Source organism: Fusarium coffeatum, assembly GCF_003316985.1.
Source record: "Fusarium coffeatum strain FIESC_28 chromosome Unknown BRIP53273_contig_369, whole genome shotgun sequence".
Lineage (NCBI taxonomy): Eukaryota > Fungi > Ascomycota > Sordariomycetes > Hypocreales > Nectriaceae > Fusarium > Fusarium coffeatum.
The window spans coordinates 1-19,072 of record NW_022158158.1 but is presented as its reverse complement, the minus strand read 5'-3'; the positions used below and the strand labels follow the sequence as shown (position 1 = coordinate 19,072).

The 19,072-nt window shown below is 50.1% G+C and overlaps 4 protein-coding genes across 4 annotated transcripts; 3 read left to right on the top strand and 1 right to left on the bottom strand.

Moving 5' to 3' along the window:
- Positions 1–2,325: 2,325 nt before the first annotated feature.
- FIESC28_11146 (uncharacterized protein) lies at positions 2,326–4,179 on the top strand (the record flags this gene model as incomplete). Its single annotated transcript, XM_031165274.1, has 2 exons — positions 2,326–3,686; positions 3,738–4,179. 2 exons carry the CDS (start codon positions 2,326–2,328, stop codon positions 4,177–4,179), a joined length of 1,803 nt encoding a protein of 600 aa, XP_031010670.1.
- A 2,246-nt stretch (positions 4,180–6,425) lies between these two features.
- FIESC28_11145 (uncharacterized protein) lies at positions 6,426–8,573 on the top strand (the record flags this gene model as incomplete). The annotated part of the gene is made up of 1 exon (XM_031165273.1): positions 6,426–8,573. The coding sequence occupies one exon, from the start codon at positions 6,426–6,428 to the stop codon at positions 8,571–8,573; it is 2,148 nt and encodes a 715-aa protein (XP_031010669.1).
- Positions 8,574–10,246: 1,673 nt separating this feature from the next.
- Positions 10,247–12,277, bottom strand: FIESC28_11144 (uncharacterized protein; the record flags this gene model as incomplete). The annotated part of the gene is made up of 1 exon (XM_031165272.1): positions 10,247–12,277. The coding sequence occupies one exon, from the start codon at positions 12,275–12,277 to the stop codon at positions 10,247–10,249; it is 2,031 nt and encodes a 676-aa protein (XP_031010668.1).
- Positions 12,278–12,679: 402 nt separating this feature from the next.
- On the top strand, positions 12,680–14,581 carry FIESC28_11143 (uncharacterized protein; the record flags this gene model as incomplete). Its single annotated transcript, XM_031165271.1, has 2 exons — positions 12,680–12,982; positions 13,094–14,581. 2 exons carry the CDS (start codon positions 12,680–12,682, stop codon positions 14,579–14,581), a joined length of 1,791 nt encoding a protein of 596 aa, XP_031010667.1.
- Between the last annotated feature and the right edge of the window lie 4,491 nt (positions 14,582–19,072).

Sequence of the window (19,072 nt, the reverse complement as noted above, 5' to 3'; positions counted from 1 at the left end):
CCCCGCTGTTGTATGTTTTTGGACGATTTTTTTGCTCTTGTATCAGTATTAGACCATGGTGGACCTAGAATCTGGGGTATTTCTGTAGGCTAGTATAGACCCACATATATATTTTCCAGTAAGCAATATACTGTTGCTACTTTATACCGACTGCATCTTGAGAAATAGCAATACAACTGATGAGACAGAGTCGGTAAGTTGGCGATGGATTTGTCTTGTCTCGCGAGCTAGGTATTAGTGGATGTTGGTTCACATCCCGTTCCATCCATCCATGGATGTCTTGGTACTTAACGATGGACCAATGATGAGAGCCCGTCACAGAGCCTCAGCTGAGTGAAGAAGGATTCGATCTGCCATCCAGTCAAGCAAAGTCACCTAACCCAGGAAATAACGTGACGACACTAACTGAATGTCCCCGAACTACCTAAAGAGCCTCCATCACAATGCAACATTGATACCCATGTTGTGGATGCTTTGTGATAATGCGGAGTAAGCCCGTAGTGACACTCTAATGCCACAGTTTTCGCCATTGTATTATTGGTGTTTTGAATATTATACGATGACATGTTCTGCACTCGGCGTACAACCGGAATACATACCGGCCTTCACCGAAAGAGCACGGAGCATAGCTTTCCTCTCCTCATCATCAAGCCAGGGATCGGCTTGGCGGTATGTATTTTTGGTGGAGAAAAAAAGGTGTTTGCCTTGGACAATTAATACTACACCCTCATCAGAGCCAGGGTATTGTCGTATCTACGGAGGTTCTGCCCCGGTGAGTCATGGGGAGTTCATGCTGGGAGTGAGCATCGCGATGGTTGATTGTGAGATATATCACCTTGTAGCATGGATGTGAGGCCATCGTGAAGCACTGAGCACATCTCACGTCTACGGTTCCAAGACCTTGTCGAAGCAAGTTAGAGAAGCTGCGCCGCATGATGCCATTTGGCCCGGTGACCGAAACACAGGGGGGGTGCAAAATACAGAAGTGCTCTCATGTTTGCAGGAAGTAAGGAAGGGTAAGAAATAAGAAAAAAAGAAGTGAAGCTATCGTCAGAATCTGTATGTCTCGTGCTACACGCCGATGGATCGCCGACTGGGCATCAACAAAAGACCAAAAAGAACGGGCAGACGGTGCCTTGCAGGAATGTTAAAGCCGGACTCGGGGGCAGGGGACCCCAGAAATTGCCTAAAGAGGAAACATCAGGACAAGACCTGCAGAGCGCCTGTGCTTTTGGTGAACATGGCATTACGTCAAGCGCTGATGAAGGGAAAGAAATAAAGATGGCAGTTAATAGCGGACGCTCCTCTTGTCCAGTACCGGTAGGTGGTTAGTTTATTGCGGGATGAGTTTGCGGGGAAGTGGCTGGCAGGGCTTAGAAGGAGGGAAGGAGGCGAATCGATAGAGAATAATTTTTTAGAAGGAAGAACCAAGGCGAAGGTTTGACCTTGATTTTCTTACAGTAACACTCAAGTCAGGTACAGTATGGAATAAAACATCCGGTCAGACAGATTTAATGCACGATCGCAACATGATCACAGCAAAGATCGACATGCGTTGTGTCGTGTTGGCAGTTGGCCGGTGACACGATCAGAAAAAATTGATCCTATTCCCGTGTAAGTGGAAGCAGAAGCAGAATCTTCAACTTCACCCTCCATTAGCATTTGGCAGGGGCGTTTGCTGCAGAGAAGCTTCCATAAAAATTCTACTCTAAATCTCGATATGAGACGCCTGATTCGTCATTGACCATGGCGCCGTGTCATATCCACGTGGGTCCGGCCTTTGACACTGACTAACTGATCTACATACAGGGTTTGAACTTGAATACTTTCTCGGCCCGGGAGTTTGCATCTTATCGGCCTCCCCAGCTCATCATGTTCAGGGAGACTCAATTAGAGTGCAACTATGTTACTCTGATTACGATTCTGATTATCTCATAAACTTGCCCTGTCTTCTCAAGTGAAGAAGTCGTCGAGTTAGCGACCGTTGATCAGCTTGATATTATACTTTTTTATGGGTCCGGGGAGATGAAAAGCTTAGGAGGCGAGTATCAATCGGACATTCTAGTCCATTTGTGTGTACTGTACTATTCAGCTCAGACTTGTGCGTGGAGAAAGAAACTGAAAAAAGCAGCTGAATCTGGTATCCAAAACACATTCCGGAGCTTACCTCCGGTTGGTCTGGGGGAAAGGGTTCAGTGCACACGGTAGGTATACCCTCACCTGGAGAACTTGACGTCAACTTAACACAACCAAGGCCACTATGGTGGAGATAGCTCAACTCAACTCACCTCACACATACACAATCGCAAAGTAAACGATTTCATCATGATGCCAAACGCAAATATGAGAGAATCATCGACACATATAAATAAAAGACGAAGCTCTGCCTCTACAATGCCATTGCTCCAGGCATATCCCTCTGGACAGCACTACAACACCGGCATCTCTTCTTCTTCTCATCCTCCTCATCCTCCTGTCTCACCACCATCTTCCCAGTCCTACGGGAGCAAAAGAGTCACAAAGATGGCCGCTCAAACAATGGACAGGGTCATGTCCTATGTGACTTTCAAGCCTGATATCGGCTCCGACAGACACGAAGCTCCCTACATCAACGAACAGGGTTATGTCGACTTCTCTCCCGATGACCTCGAGAACCCACGAAATTGGTCCAAGACACGGCGATGGGTTATTACATGTCTTGCTGTTTTTCTTGCCATGAACGGAAACTTTGCATCAAGCATTTTCTCGGGAAGCGTCGATTCTGTTGTGGAAGAGTTTGGAGTTTCAACCGTCGCTGCGAGCTTGACGACGTCCATGTTCCTTCTTGGTTTCTGTGCTGGGCCCTTTGTCTTTGCACCTCTTTCTGAGTTTTATGGTCGTCGATGGATCTTCTACATCACTTTTATCGCCTACATGGCCTTCAACTTTCTCTGCGCTTTCCCACCAAACTTTGGATCACTCCTCGTCGGAAGATTCCTAGCGGGTGTCTTCATCTCTGCTCCGTTAAGCACCACCCCCGGAGTCCTGGTCGATCTCTGGGACCCCATCGAGCGAGGAAACGCTACTGGAATCTTCAGTCTGGCCTCTTGGGTGGGACCTTCTCTAGGTCCTGTTGTCTCCGGCTTTGTTCAGCTCAAGAAAGACTGGCGATGGGGCATGTACTCTGTTCTTTGGCTTGGAGCCGTCACCGTTTTCCTCATGTTTCTGATTCCCGAGACACATACGCCCACTATCTTGGCCAAGAAGTCCAAGCGAGCTCGAAAGTCTGGCATCAAGGGATATGAGAATGCTGTTATGGAAGGCGAAGAGGATGCGCCCAGCCTAGCTCACGTCTACAAACTTGCTCTTACGCGGCCCTGGATTCTCATGTTCGACCTGATTTCTCTCTTATGCTCCATCTACACCTGCATCGTCTTCACTCTTCAGTTCATGCTTTTCAGCATTTACCCTATTGTTTTTCGAGACATGAGGGGCTGGAACGCTGGCGTTTCGCAGCTGCCTCTTCTTGGCCAGGTCGTGGGAGCTGTTCTCGGAGCCATTGTCATCTTTGTCGATAGTGAGCGTCGACGAAGCAAAGATGCTGCTGGAAAGGTTCTCTTGCCAGAGGATCGACTTCTCATGGCCATGTTTGGAGGTGTTGCCTTCCCCATCACTATGTTCTGGCTTGCGTGGTCAGCTAATTTCAAGTAAGTTTCTCCCAATGTCCTCAGCAAACAACAGCTACTAATACCAAGCAGTGTTGTTCCCTGGATTGTTCCTACTCTGGCAGGCACATTTCTTTCTGCCGCTCTGATGCTTGTTTACGTTGCCGTTATCAACTACCTCACCGATACATACGCCTCGTATGCAGCCTCTGTCATCGCCGCCAACACTGTTGCCCGATCCGCTGGTAGTGCTGCTGCTCCCCTGTTCACGACTCAAATGTTTACTGCTCTTGGTGTTGGTGGCGGAGGCTCCCTCATTGGAGGGGTTGCAACTCTGCTCGCTTTCATCCCATTTGTATTCTTCTGGTATGGCGCTAGCATCCGTAAGAAGAGCAAGTACGCCCTTGTTGAGCCCGAACAGATGGACAAGATGGATGAGGAGGCCGATCCCACCGACTACGGTGTCGGCGCTGATGAGACTCAGCACACAGGCGATATGGACCAACCTCAGAGCAAGACCTCTGAAGACGCATGATTTACGAACAAAAGCCATCAGGATTTGTACTACTAGACTTTTGCATTTAAGGTTGTTTTACACCGAGAAAACCGCGGGATACGATTTCTTTTTGACGGAGTTTGGGAATTTTCAGGAGAAGGATCTAATAGTTCGGGTTTAGGTTGTTTGGGTCATGTAACATTGATAAAGCATGTATAGGATATTGTTTCTTAGACTCTAGAGTGGTATTGGTACGGAATTGGTTTATCCAATATGGATTTTGGCATACAAATAGCGTGTTATCATCAATTTCAATTCTTACCTCATCCAAGCAAGAACTGTATTCTGAACAGAGGGAAACGTACTTCTGCTGTGGTCGGTTGCAAAGAAGATACTTGAAAGCACAAAATAACCATTTTGATATCATTGAGCAACTGCCGAGTCATTGACCATAAGGCTGAATCATAGTTACAGTACTACAGTACGCCTAGTGGCCCGTTGATTCAACCTCGCTTAGTCTCGTAATAGAGACGTCATTGCAACCTCACAGTCAGACCCTGATCAACAATTGTAGAAAATATGGGCCTTGTGATGGATAATTGATGAACACGATACTGTACATATGTATGCTTCAGACACCATGTTTCTATTGAACGGCGTGGCTGATGGCACAAAAACGTGGCTAAACGGGTCATGAACTATCATCAGCAGGCACCGTTTGTTGCGTCACATGTTGTAGGCGTCACATCAGTCAAAGTTTACTTCGGTGCGAAGGAAAACAGGCGATTGGATAGTCTAACTTCCCGCCCGGCTTGTCTAGTCTGCCTAGTCCGAGTATCACACAGGTGACAAATGCTTCTAGAAGAGAACAACTGACAACTCATCAAGAGTGGCAAAATCGGTCCCAGAACTAGGACAAGCACCTAATCGAGGATCCTGGATATGCAGGCATCCTCCCTTGTGCGAGGTTTCACAAACGGCCTATCACTCCGAGGAACGACTTGTGAGCCGTCGTTTCAAGATGATCACTGCTGTTTAGAGTGTGATTTGGGGAGAAAGCCAATTGCCATGGCCGGGACAGAGTAAGGCTCTGAACAGTTGACCTTTGAGTGGTTGACAACAAATCAACAGAGCAGAACCGAATCCGAAGACACGGAGCGTCCGATGACCCGGTCAATTGCCAATGCCAACTACCGCAAGAGAGCGGAGAAAAGCCCCTACCAACGTCACTTCCTGTTGACTCTATCGCGTTCGGTGTTGCCGGGCGTTGAGACGGATGATACTGTAGTTGAAGTGGAATAGTTATATGCACGATAGCTGTGGCGCAGTTGCTGATAAAGACGGGAGAAACAATTCAAACGTCTCCATACTGGGCTATACTGAATGCCCAGCTGGCTGTCGAATGCCGCGCCCAGCACGTCCAAGACCTTCTAGTGGACCTTGCAAGGCATAGACCCCTGTCTAATAGCGTCAGCGCTGTGCGTCCAACTTCCCGCGAACCCCTCTTCATTACGTCGTTGGTCCCGCCCCGCTTATACGTAACTGCCCGCTTTACCTCAGCTTACCTTTTAGATACCTTATGTCTGTGAGAGAAAGGAAAGAAGCGGCAAGGGAAAAGAAAGGAAAAAGGGAAAGAGCGCGGACTACCGTAAAAAATTAGCCTGATCATCATAGTAAAACAACCAACGCCCAGTCAAGACAGCCTGAGCTACTGTAACGCAGCCTAACCAGAATCGCTTCCAAGGCTCTTAAAGTTGCGTCAAAAATCACCTACATACGTCCAAGGATACCTACTAAGGCATGGGTCAAGGAAGCCACCCGACTGCTTCTGTTGCTGCCTTCCGTATCCCATTGATGCCCATCCATCCACCAAACTAAAGTAAAGCAAGTGTGGCTTTGTCCACTAGCAGTCTGCTCTTGCTGTCTCTAGCCCACTTTCTGTTCTCGTTCCCGTTCCGCCCATCCAGTCGACTGAGTCCTACAGTACTAAGGCAGGCGCACAGGTGCAGTGCCTTCTCACCCTTGTTGCAATCCCAAAGGACCCTGTTTTGCTTGGACGTGCCCTTGGCTGTGGCTGGGCTTCTCTTGCCAAGTGCTTTTCTTGATCTGCTCCTCCCGCCACATCCATCATCTTTCCTTTTCTTCCTTGCATTGCCAGAATCTTACAACTCTGCATTAACTACACCCAACACCATTCATCACCAATATCAACTATATACCATAAATCGACCATTACATCACCACTAGAGCATAGCGACAACAAAGAAATCACACACACCGTACTAATGGCCAACTACGACCCGTATGATCGGGATTACTCTCGCCGCTATGTGCGGGAGGATCGTCGAGAAGAGCCCCGTTACCTTGATCCGCGAGATTCTTTTAGCACCAAGTCCCATCGCGAAATTGTTCCTCGCGGGCGCGAGGATAGTGATCTGTCGATAGAGGAGGTTCGACGGGAATTCCCCCCGCCCGGCACCCGCGATATCCGTCGTGCTAGATCCGCCGGACCAAATTACTACGAAGAAGAATACGAGTATCGTCGAGGTTATGACCCTCGCGACCGCGACCGCGACTATGATCGCCGTTCTCACCGAGGACACTCTAGCCCCTACTACGAAGATGAAGAGCGCAAGCCCAAGTCCAAGGGAATGTCAAAGAACGAGAAGATCATTGCAGCCGTTGCTGGTGCCGCCCTTTTGGCCGGTGGTAAGGAGCTGTACGATCGTCGTGAAGCCAAAGAGGAGCGCACCGAAGTCCAACGCAACCCTCTCTCAACCGCAGCTTTAGCTGGAGTTGGTGCTCTAGCTGCTTACCAGGGTGCTCAATTCTACAACAAGCAGCAGGCCAAGAAGGATCAAAAGGCCAATATGATTCTTCAACGAGGCCGTGACGGTTACTACAGCGATTATTACTCGGATGAAGATGAAGGCCCAAAAGAGAAGAAGGGTCATAAAAACTTCCTTGAGAGTGCCATTGCAGCTACTGGTCTTAGCGCTGCTGTCAAGAGTCTTACCGGTGGCGGCTCTGACGACACCAGGAGCCGCCGCGGAGGCAGCCCCTCCAGTGAGCGGTCACGCTCACACGCTGGCGCCAACAGCGGTGCGAACAAGGTCCAGAAGGCTGCTATGGCGTCTCTTCTCGCTGGTGCCACAGAGGCCTTCCGCGTTGCCAAGGAGCCTGGTGGCTGGAAGGGCGAGAAGACCAAACGCATCCTTACCGCTGCTGCTGGTGCCGCTGCTGTCGATACAGCAACTGACGACAAAGGCGGAAAGCGGGGTCTCGCAGAAGCTGTCATCGGCGGCTTGGTCGGCAACCGTTTGATCAACGGCTCAAGGAACGACATCGAAGAGGACCGCAAGACTGGTCGTAGCCGCTCCCGCTCGCGCGCTCGATCCAAATCCCAGGGTGGAGGCTCTGGCGGAGCAAGTGGTCTCGCTGCTCTGGCGACGGCTGGTCTGGGTGCCCTCGGCGCGAAGAAGGTTTTGGATCGGTCAAGATCACGATCCAGGAGCCGCAGTGTAAGAGGAAGGGGAAGAAGCACCTCATACAGTCCTTCCCCGGACCGACGTCGTCAGCGCAGCCGAAGCCGCAGCGTTGTCGACAAGGCTCGCAATGGCCTGGCTAAGCTTGGTCTTGGGGCTGGAGCTGGTACAGCTGCTGCGGATGATTACCAGCGACGCCGCGATCAAGATGACTTTAGCGAACGTGGTGCCAGTCGCTCCCGCCGATACTCGGATGATATGTACGATGACCGACGATATGGCAACAACCGAGACTATTACGAGGACGACCGGTCCTACCGTGAGAAGCCCAGGGAAAGACGACGAGGAGGACGTTCTGAATACTCCTCTTCATCATCGGATATCGGAGATTCTGACGAAGACGAGCAGCGAGCAAAGAAAATGAGAGGTAAGCAAATTGTCACCACAGGCTTAGCAGCCGTGGCCACCATTCATGCAGCGCACGAGGTCTATTCTAGTATGGAAAAACGGAATGCCAGACACAAGGCCGTCAAAGAGGGACGACTGAGCGAAATTGATGCCAAGAAACTCAAGACCAAAGCGATTATGCAAGACGCCGCATCAGTGGGTATTGCTGCTATGGGTATCAAGGGAGCTCTGTCTGAGATGAAGGAAGCCAAGGACTTGACAAAAGAGTGCAAGCAGTTCAACCAAGAGAAAGCTCGTCGTCATGAGAAACGAATGCAACGACGTATGAGACAACAATCAACGGACGATGGCCGGAGAAGAGCCGACAGCTGGGCTCCTTCGTCTCGGAGGGTTGACGGGTACGACTCGGATATCGAGTATGAATACTTTGACCCCCGAGATTACGGAGGCAAACCCTACAGAGGCAACACTTTCCCTGCAGAACCATATGGGACGGACACATACAGGAGGAATCCCAATGGGTTGCCGTCTCCCTATTGAGCACTCTGTTGAACCTGCAAAGCATCTCTTTTCTCGCAAAACATTACAGCACATAAACTTATGACTTATGACTTATGACGAGACGACTATGGCTCATGCTAAACCTTGAGCCCAACATACAGAAGTTTTATTGGACAATTGGCAATTGGAAACAAAACAGGGAAATTTGGGAAGAGAAGGAAATTGGGTGCGAATATGACCTACGGCGCTGTGTGGTGTAGCGGTTGTTTTGCTGCTAAGACCCCTCTGATGCATCAGATAGATGAAGCACACTTGCTTTCTCCCCTCAACCATGCCCACATTTGTTTCACACGTGTATTCAAGACAAAGACTAACGACGATGATTGCATTAGACCATCGCCGATATTGAGCCAGTGGCTCGATTTCTGCAGATATAGGCGAAAGCCCATGCCCCCATGGGGTAAGCAGCCTGTCCTGAAAACGAAAAAAGCAGGCCTCGGAGCCATATCCCGGCAGACCGGCACATGCATGGATACCGTCCAACGACAAGAAGCATGGTCGCGTTCCACTACAGAAGTGATTAGGGTCTAGAAGGACCCTAGAATTGAGGAACTTGAGCGGGAGAGCTACGTTGACCCAACGAGATGCGATGGGCAGGGAAGTGAATCTGGTGACGGAAAGTCACTGTATGCACGATGATGACAGGTGGGAACGCGGCTACCCGGCCTCGGGAAGAACGGCTTTTTTGGGGGGTGTTGCAGATCAAGTCTCGGCGATTGGACAAAGTGCAACGAGATCGGGAATGAGCCTGGGAAAAAAGAGGTAAGACAGGTGTCTCCTGACGGGATGTGGGCAACGAAACGATATGACATGATGGAGATGGATATGGATATATGATGGTTTTCCTTTATTATTTTCTTTTGTCGCGGATTTTCGATATGTTACTCTGGATACGAAATATGGTACTTGGGTTGGATCTGTCCGGCCTAGGACCTATGACATCTTGACGAATCATGATCTATAATGAACAAGCCTGGCTTATGAAAATGCTTTTTTCCTCTTCTTGATTCTTGGGCGAAGATGCTGTCCTAATCGATCTCGCATGATAACAACGCGGCACGATATGATTCGACTAGAACAAAAGTGAAACATCCAGTAAGCTTCACTTTTTCTTTTCTTGGGGCGGGTCTTGTCCTTCTCCTGTGTCCGTACCTGCCGCTCATTGCATAGTACGATATCAGATATGTACCCTGGCACCTTCCCCCCACGAAGTGCCCTGGCTTATTCGTACTTGACCTTGGTTCTAGTTTTAGAGCTAAATTTGTGCCAAGACGTCATCGTACTATGACGTCAAGCTAAGTATCCACGTACGATGGACGCATGTTTATGAATCTACCTAGTGTTCGATAATTCAGTCACAAGGCATTCATTTATATGTGCAATGTAATCCGCTTCTTAGGGAAGTCGAATAGTGAGAAAAGTCAACTCCGTGCCGATTCTGTGAGTTAAGGGACCGTCTTGTTTGGTCACGATATGAAATGAATATCGAGGATAAACTTTGATAATATTATGCTCGTAGGCAGATAAGTATAATAGTTTGAGAGACGCATGATCCAGGCAAGGTGGTACTGGTACTATCATTATTTATGGATGAGCGTAAGGGTACCAGTATCTGCTTGCTTCCTCTATCTGCGATGTCTTCAAGTATGCTCTCATGCGTCGAGCGCTCCTCCTGCCTGCTTCCAGCTCTGCGCCTTGGAGAAAAGGTTGGAGAAATTGGCTGCTTGCTTGTCGTCGGCAGGGAAGACGTAGTCAATGTACTCCTCCCACGAGTCATCGTCGAGCTTTCGCCGTCTCGTGGTCTTGCGTGGCATCTGTTTCTGCACCGCCTCGACATCCTCTGCAGAGCCATGAGTACGCTCGAACGATAACCAGGCGTTAAGGAGTGACACGCATTCTTCCTTGAGGTCCCGGTCTCGCATGCTCTTGTGCGCGCGCGTGAATACCTTGCGTGCCCTTGCCTTGGCTTCTTCGCTGACTGGCTGCTCCTCGTCTCCTTCTTCTTCGTCTCCTTCGGGGATGTTGATTTCGAAGTGTGCGTAGCTGATCCAGACCTTGACGTGATCCGTTTTCTCCAGAAGACGCTCGTACAACTCCCGTGTGTTCTCATATTCGCCTTCTTCCTCCTCGAAATCGATGTATGCTTTCCACAGCAGTTCGGGCATATCAAGCTGTTGTTGCCGAACTGCAAGCTCAAAGATGGCGCGTGTGCGATCCAGATCATCCAAACCACGCTCCAACTCCGCGAACTTGATCCAGGTCTGGCAGTTGGCAGGGTTGAATTCGATATGCTTCTCGTAGAGGGTACGGCAACGCACGAACTCAAACAACTTGCGCTCCAAATCGACGTAGCCATTGAAGATCTTGTCCTTGGGGCACATGCCGATGGCACGTCCGAGAAGCTTTCGCGCCGCAGTAAGTTCGCCCTGTCGAATCTCAAATTGTGCCGCCATCAGCCAGATTTTAGCAAATGTAAACCGCTTGTGTGGGATCAGACCTAAGCATGTGCTGTAGATCTGCCTTGTCCGCTCTATATCCCGGCCTTCCATCTCTTCCCATATGGCGTAGAAAATCCATAGATAGATGTATCGTCTCCAATGTCGCTTCTCCTGTGTCGGGGGAACCTGAGCAACTGCTCTCTCGTATACGTCTCGGATTCGGTCCGAGTCTTGAGAAGTTTCCTCGAGCTTTGCGTAGTCGAACCAAGCATCGTAGTTCTTGGGGTTTTCTTTGATTAGTTCTTCGTAATGCCCTCTTCTCTTGGACAGAACAACGTCCTCTACCCCATCCTTATCGCCGAATTGCTTCTCGAAGGTTGTGTAAGCCTTATGGAGAATCATCGACTTGGATTTCGGTAAAAGCTTCTCGGCGTACTTGTATATCGCTCGAGCGCGCTCATACTCTTTTAGCTTGGCCTCGAATCGAGCATAGGCAATGAACAATTTCTCGTCGACAAATTCGTCACCCAGCGCCTGCAGTGTCTCGAGTGCTTCGCCGAATACTTCCCGAACCTGATCGCTAGTGCCGTATTCCTCTTCGAATTTGGCCCATTTGATCCAGTTCCGGGCGTGAGGATGGACCATGGTAAAAGTGCGAAAGATCTCTCGTGCTCGTTCGAATTCGCCGTATCGCTTCTCCAGCTTGATGTAGGAACTCCATGCGGCCTCGTCTGGCCTCCATTGCATCCATCGATCAAAGACTTGACGTGTACCGGGAATGTTGCCCAGCATCTCCTCCATGTACACATATTTGTACCAGATCTTGTCGACTCGTGGCAAGCGTGCCACGGCTCTGTCTAGTAGGTTCCGCGCATGGTTGATGTTTCTCGATTTCATCTCTGACTCAATATAACGAACCCACAGCTGGACATTATTGGGGTGGGCATCGAGAGCGCGCTCAAAGATAGACTCGGCGCGCTTGAACTCCTTCTGCTCGAGCTCCCATTGCGCATAGCGCATCCAGTTGTTCATATTGAGTCTGTTTCGTCGCACATAGTCCTCGAACTCCTTTCTCTTCCTTCCTTGGTATTCGTGAAGCTCTTCCAAATCAGCGAAGCGCTGAGTGGGCGCTTGAACTCCAACTTCTTGCCGGTCAACAGCTTCTCGTAAAAGCTGCTCGGCGCTGATCTGAACAGGCGCAGCGGCCTTGTTCTTGACCCTTGGGGGCCCCCTAGATGACTCCATCTTGTACTGTACAGCTTTGGTCAATCGGGTGTTGAAGACAGTGCCGCTGATGCAAAGTTAAGTTGGGCGAAGAAGGAGGTTGAGAAAGAATGACAGTTGACTAGGGTGGATGGATGGATAAAGTTGAGGTCAACAGCGACGCGACAAGCAAGGCTCAAAAATTCAGGTACAGTTCGCAGAGGGTTTAGTACCAACGTAGACTACTGGAGCTGAGCCTAGCAAATGAAAAACGAGTATTGCTGCATCTGCTCCACAAATTCGACTGTATGTGGTGTGGCGCTCATAGGTAGTCTAAGCCTCACAGCCTGCCTGGTTAAGGCAAATATTTAGCTACTCCATGATTTACTTCGCGACAATCACTTTTGTTCATCCACATCATCCTCTCTGATACACGCCGCCATCATGTCGAACGACGCAGATGATCTGCTCCTGGACTTTGCAGACTCAGGCGACGAAGCTGAAGAGGAGCAGAACGATGGTCTTGTCAAAGATCAAGAGGCTACTGGTGATCGCGAAGGCGATCGCGATGCAATGGAAGTAGACGGAGACGCCGCAACAAAGGGCGGCGATGAATCCGATGCCGGACTGAGCGACATGGAAGACTCTGAGGCGACAAAAGTCAAGGTTGAGAAGATGCAGCTTGGAGGAGTCAAAGATGTTCGAAGCGTGGCCAGCTTGATGCAGACACTGGAACCAGTTCTTGAGGTTAGTATTAACTCCCCTTTTATTGCTTCAACGGTCGCGTCTTTAGGGACGATTCGTTTACATCAGTTGGTTTGGCGGGATAGTCCTGACGTATTACCTCGAACGCTACAGAAAATCGCACACTTTCGATCGCAAGCCGCGACGCAAAACACCAACATTGGAAACATCGAAGATCATCCCGAATACCATCTCTTGACACAGTCGAACAGTCTTTCGACCCAGATTGACGGAGAGGTTGCCGTCGTCCACAAATTCATCCGTGATCACTACTCGACACGATTCCCCGAACTTGAACGGCTGGTCACAACACCACTCGAGTATGCCAAGGTCGTCACTATCATAGGAAACGGGCCGTTGGACTCGGAGAGTATCAAAGCTCTACAAACTTCAACCGACAACCCTATGGGAATAACTCTCAAGTCTGTCCTCGATGGACCCTCACTCATGATTGTGACAGTCGAGGCCACGACGTCCAAAGGTCATGAGATGACCGCAGAGGAGCTTCAGCGCGTTTACAAAGCGTGCGAGATGGTTGTATCTCTTTTCCAAGCCAAGCAGACGTTGGCAGAGTATGTTCAGTCACGCATGAATATCTTTGCGCCCAATTTGACTGCTCTCATCGGTTCCCTTACAGCTGCCCAGCTTCTCAACGCAGCAGGTGGGCTCACAGGTCTTTCAAAGACGCCTGCTTGCAATATCGCCAACTGGGGGTCTAAGAAGAAGCAAGCGGGACTGGCTACAAATATCGGTGTTCGGCAGCAAGGTTACCTCTTCAACTCAAAAATGATTCAGGATATCCCTAGCGACCTGAGAAAGCAGGCGCAGAGAATCGTATCAGCTAAGCTAGTCCTAGCTGCCCGAGTTGATCGTATACATTCAAGCCCCGACGGGTCTACAGGAGAGGAGCTCAAATCGGCATGCCTCGAGCGCCTTGAGAAGTTGACAGAAGCACCTCCCAACAAGGGTCAACGTGCTCTTCCGGTACCAGACGACAAGCCATCGCGCAAGCGAGGTGGACGACGTGCCCGTAAGGCAAAGGAGGCACTCGCCATGACAGATCTTCGTAAACAGCAGAACCGCATGGCCTTTGGCAAGGAGGAGAGCGAGGTCGGTTATGGCACTGGCGAATCTACTGTTGGTATGGGCATGATCGGACAGTCAAACGACGGGCGTATTCGCGGTACCCAGATCGACCAACGTACACGCGCCAAACTGGGTGCTAAAAGCAAGGGATGGGGTGGAAACAGCACCGCGGGTGGTGCTGCCTCGTCTATCGGTGGTTTTGGTCAAGCATCCAACATTGATCTCAGAGGGCGTGGCTTGCGAGCTTCTGGTGTCGGCAGTACAGTTGGATCAGCGACGGGTACAGCGTCATCTCTGGCGTTTACCCCCGTCCAGGGTCTGGAACTCGTGGATCCCAAGATGCAGGCAGAGCTCAGCAAGAAGCGCAAGGCGGAGGAGGACAGATGGTTCAAGGGCGGTACCTTTACTCAAGTTGGAGGATCGTCGAACGGCAACGGGTTCAAGGTACCAGACCTTCCCGCAGCCAAGCGAGTCGATACAGGATCGACCAAATCAGGTTCCTCAACGGCGAAATAATCAAGCAGAATTTCATCATCTTTCCAGGGATAGTACGGTGCAGTACAGTAAAGTACGGTACGACACGACATATGACAGTATTGTACTGTGGAAGTGGATGTTGGGTCCGGATTGTCATGGGAAAGCACCCAAACAGCATGGGAAATTTGACATTTGCATCATCGCGATCATCGCCGATGATGTATGTATCGCATCAGCTTTTTCATTCGTGGAGCTGGTGCTGAACCCAGCTTGCACATATCACAATACGACGCCAGCAATAGCTAAAGCTACACCAAGCAACAACAACAAGAGTACCAGAAAGAGCAATTATAATTTTTCCCAAGGCGGGTGTCCGGCGAACAAGGCGTTTCAGGGAGAGAGATCCCGCGAATCTCAAGAGCGGGGAAGGATGGAAAAGTAAATTGGTCGAACTTCAGTAGCTCAAATTCGATGGTAGTTCTGAAATGCATTGACTGATTATACAGAGAACTGGGCCTGATGTGGTTAATAAAAACAGGCTTTGTCAAAGTTTCGCACACAAGCCAGAGTTGCTGGGTTGATACATACCTGGGTCTAGCAAGTAAGTGGACGGCTGAGGTAGTAGTATCCGTATAATGTAGGTTAGTCCAGAACCGGGGTAATTTAGAGAGAGCATATAAATCACAAATCTCGATCGATCGACAGCGATCATCGAATTTCCCATCAGCGTGACCTGTCAAACGGAAACATGGTCGCAGCATATTGGTCTCTTTTTCTTTTTCAAAGGATTCTATGCCGCATCACGAGAAGCCCTTTGTGTTTCCAGCCGCACTAGGGATTCATTCCTAGGTTCCGAGACGTTGAAATGTTGGTATTACGGTTGGGTAGTGTAAAGTAAGCATATGGTTAGCCGGCTGCCTTGATAGATTCGGCTGCGTTGCAGTTACAGGGTAACATGTGTTATCTAGGCTTCAGCCCGCTATGGTGCAGCATCCATATTCCTGGTTGTCGTCAACGGCAAGTACTGTACTGTACCGGAACCCTGCTGTTCTTCCAACAAGGGTAGTCCCTTTACACCGCCAGAAACACTTGTTTCAGGGTATCGAGATGTGAGAATACCGTCTTGTCACTGCGTACGTGCAACTTGCAAGCGTACAGGTACTGTATCTCAATATACAAATTGCATTGCACTGTCACTCGCTGGAATAAGCAAAGTTGGCACGGCGAATGCTGGGCAGAGTTGACAAAATCGATCGATTTCAATGCCTGGATCAACCCACCCCTTGATACTGTAGAGATTGACCCTGATTACCTTCACCTGCTGACAATTGTAACTAACCGCTAGGGCTCATACCATAGCAAGATCATCGACACCCCGAGAGATTGTGGATATGATAATGAGGCACGAGGTTGTCAGGTTCTTCTCTTCCAGTTCTTTGACGCAGACTAACACCATGAAGCTATGGTTTAGGTTGGTCAAGAAGAGCATGGCCTTCCGCAGACTGTTGCATTGCGAACAGGAGCTACCCACTGGTAGAAGAAGACATTGGCGTGGTAGTTTGCGAACCCCGCGTATCCGATTTCGAACAAGGGCTCTTGCTGCTCGCGGGCTAGCCCCCTTGTAGCAATCAGCAAAACATGGTAGGACAGCAACATAGAAAAGGAAATACGACAACTGGAACACGGGCTCACTATGACTGCGCAGTGCTTGCAACGTCCAGCATTGAAGAGATTGAGGGCATGCGTGATCAAATGGGTATGACGGGTTACCATAGGGATACTGTACCACATTCTGGTACGGGTTGAATGTTGAAAAAAGATGGAGAACAACTCTACTACACAGAAGAGTGAAGAAAGACAATATGTCCGATGAACAGACGAGATTCCACAAAGCCCATGCCCCGGGAATTCCGGGGCAGAATCAGGAAGAACGACGCGCGGCGAAGCGGATCGAAGTGAGAAGTTATCACAGAAAGGCGGTGATAACCTGACCTGGCACGCACTTGCATGACCCCAGAGAACATCAAAGAACAAGACCCCGAGTAGCATCGGCAATGTTCAGTTGAATTTGATGAGATTGCCAGCAACCAAGCAGACCCTAGCAATGCCCGGACTTGCTCCCACTGGCTCAGGCCGTCGGCTCGCCGCCTGGCTCCGGGCGACTGGTTTGGCGTACGGCTGGTTGCCGCTTGTGCCTGACAATCCATCCCCGAAGAACGAAGAATAATCTCGAGCAAGCGCTGTCATTGGCCCAGGTGATGTTGGACGTCCCGAGCAGAAGGGCCTAAACAAGCGAGAGAGGGCACGGCATCACATCATGGTTCAGCGGCGTCACAGGCGAGGTCCCCTAAATCCCCTTCTCTCCACTAGCCATCCTATCCTGGAACCTAAGCTGGAAGTGGCCCCCTGCCTGCCATGTGTGCTTCGCTGGACCACTGTAGAGGTGCTTAGTCTGCGCAGTAAGAGAATGATCGCCGGGGTCCATAGCTTAGACGAGCCCCTTGTTCTCTCCGGGCCCTCTTCTCCGGCGCCGTGTCTACACGCCCCCCCTGTTGCGCCCACAAAAGCCCCAATACCCTTGAAATTCTGTCTCAAAGCCCCTCTGTCGCTGAGGCGGCGGGACCCTCTAGAGCCACGCGGACGGGACCGATGAGGCTGGCCTGCCAGGGCATCCGACACCAAGCGTGCTCCACCCAGGGCGACAGCAAGAAGCCCAAAAGGACCCGATTCCCCTCCCGTCTCAAGATCTTTACTGCGCGTCGTTGACTCGATCCCCTCCGATGCTTCGATCGCGCTCAGTGAGAACCGATGCGCTTTCACTGCCGCCATTGATCATGCCCCCCCGCTGACCAGGGAAACAGAACCCTGGCTGAGATTCATTCAGCAACCAAGGAACTTGGCTGCTACAGCGCTCTTGACTTTCGGTCATCTGCGTACAGTACCTTCCCCTGCGCTGACCGAACAGAGCCTGCACAGGCCTGGTTTTCTGGAAGACCCTCTATCTCCATCAACAGATCAACCTGACTACAAGCGCCGATGGTCAGATCTCGAAACTTTCCTATGGCCATCCCGAAGGAGTCTCTGAACCAATTCCCCATCTTGGAATGAAACGGCCGCCAGCATCCAAGGCAACACAACGCTCAACGGAGCCAGCGACCGTTTCGGTTTTTTTTTTCTTCCCCCTCCCTTCCTTTGGCTGGTGTTGAACCTGAAGCCAGTCCTATCCATCTCGATGCCCAATTTGGTTACTTGGACATCGAATTCCCCTTACATGGTGAGAGATTATGTCTATGCTCCCTAGTACCGTATCAAGAACTCATGCTGTGGTCTGGACGATTGCGTCATCAGTCAAATAGAAGGAGTAACATGGCACAGAGGCCTGTCACTTCATGTAGAAACGGCCCATAGCTCATTACCCTAGACATGTTCGCTGAGCCCTGTCAGGCATGAAATAAGTCCCTGTCGCATCCGGGTAAGGTACCAGATCCGACTGAACAACGACTTTACTACAGCCGTGGAATCGGTCCATGGTAGTAATTACCAGTACTCCTGAAGGTTCTCTCAGCCTAGTCAACCGAGACATTGTTTTGCGTCTGAGCACAGACAGCAGCATTGAGCAGGGACGAGACTTGGTGACGTCAATGGTCAACGACGTAAGTGCCATATGCAAACCATTCTTCAAGAACGAAAAAGTCTTCTCAGAAGAGTAGGTATCTCAAAGGTGGAGGGACCCTGATTGTTCCAACTTCAGGGTTCCAAGAAGTCCGTAGATCTTGACAATCCGGAGCAAAACCACCGGAGGGCTGTCAAGATTTGTCTTCAGATCGAGGTCGTATTGATGAAGTTGGGGAAATACTGAGTTTGTATTGGACCAAGATCTGTGAACCTGATCCTCCGTCGTAAATAACCCTGGTAAAGGCAGATGCAAAGTGGAAGTCAATCTTGTAACGCAAGAGGGGGTGCAACCAAGCAAGGCCAGGTGTATGTACTGGGATCATTCAGACTGGAAGGACCACTCAGCTTAAACGGACGATATGCGAAACCTCGTCTCATCAGGTTACCAACATGCGTCGCTTGGTATCATTGGATGATAATGGCGCCTCTAGCATGGCCTTCCTACCCAGGATAGGGAAAACCTGAGCTGAGTACTGTAAAAAGTCGAGTCTTCAACAGGGTTCGACAGCTCCAACGGAGACACCCTTCGGAGCACTCCATGCCCAGACAAACAACAAACCGCAAGCACTGTAACAGAGTCCCCGTTGGGAATCGAAACGGTACATAAGATAGAGTTCACAAGCGGATACCCGGAGGGCATCCGCAAGCTTTTGATTGGCCGGATACATCAGTAAACATTCATAACAGAATGCCTAAAGCCGCAATTCAATTATGGTGATATCTGGAGCTGTTTGGCTACCGGCAGGCAGCCAACTCAGAGATGTACGAAACTCCTGAGTGGAAAGATATTGGGGGTTGCGACAAATTGTGGCCTTGTCTTGCAGAAAGAGCTGTCTCTCTCTCTTTTTTTTTTTT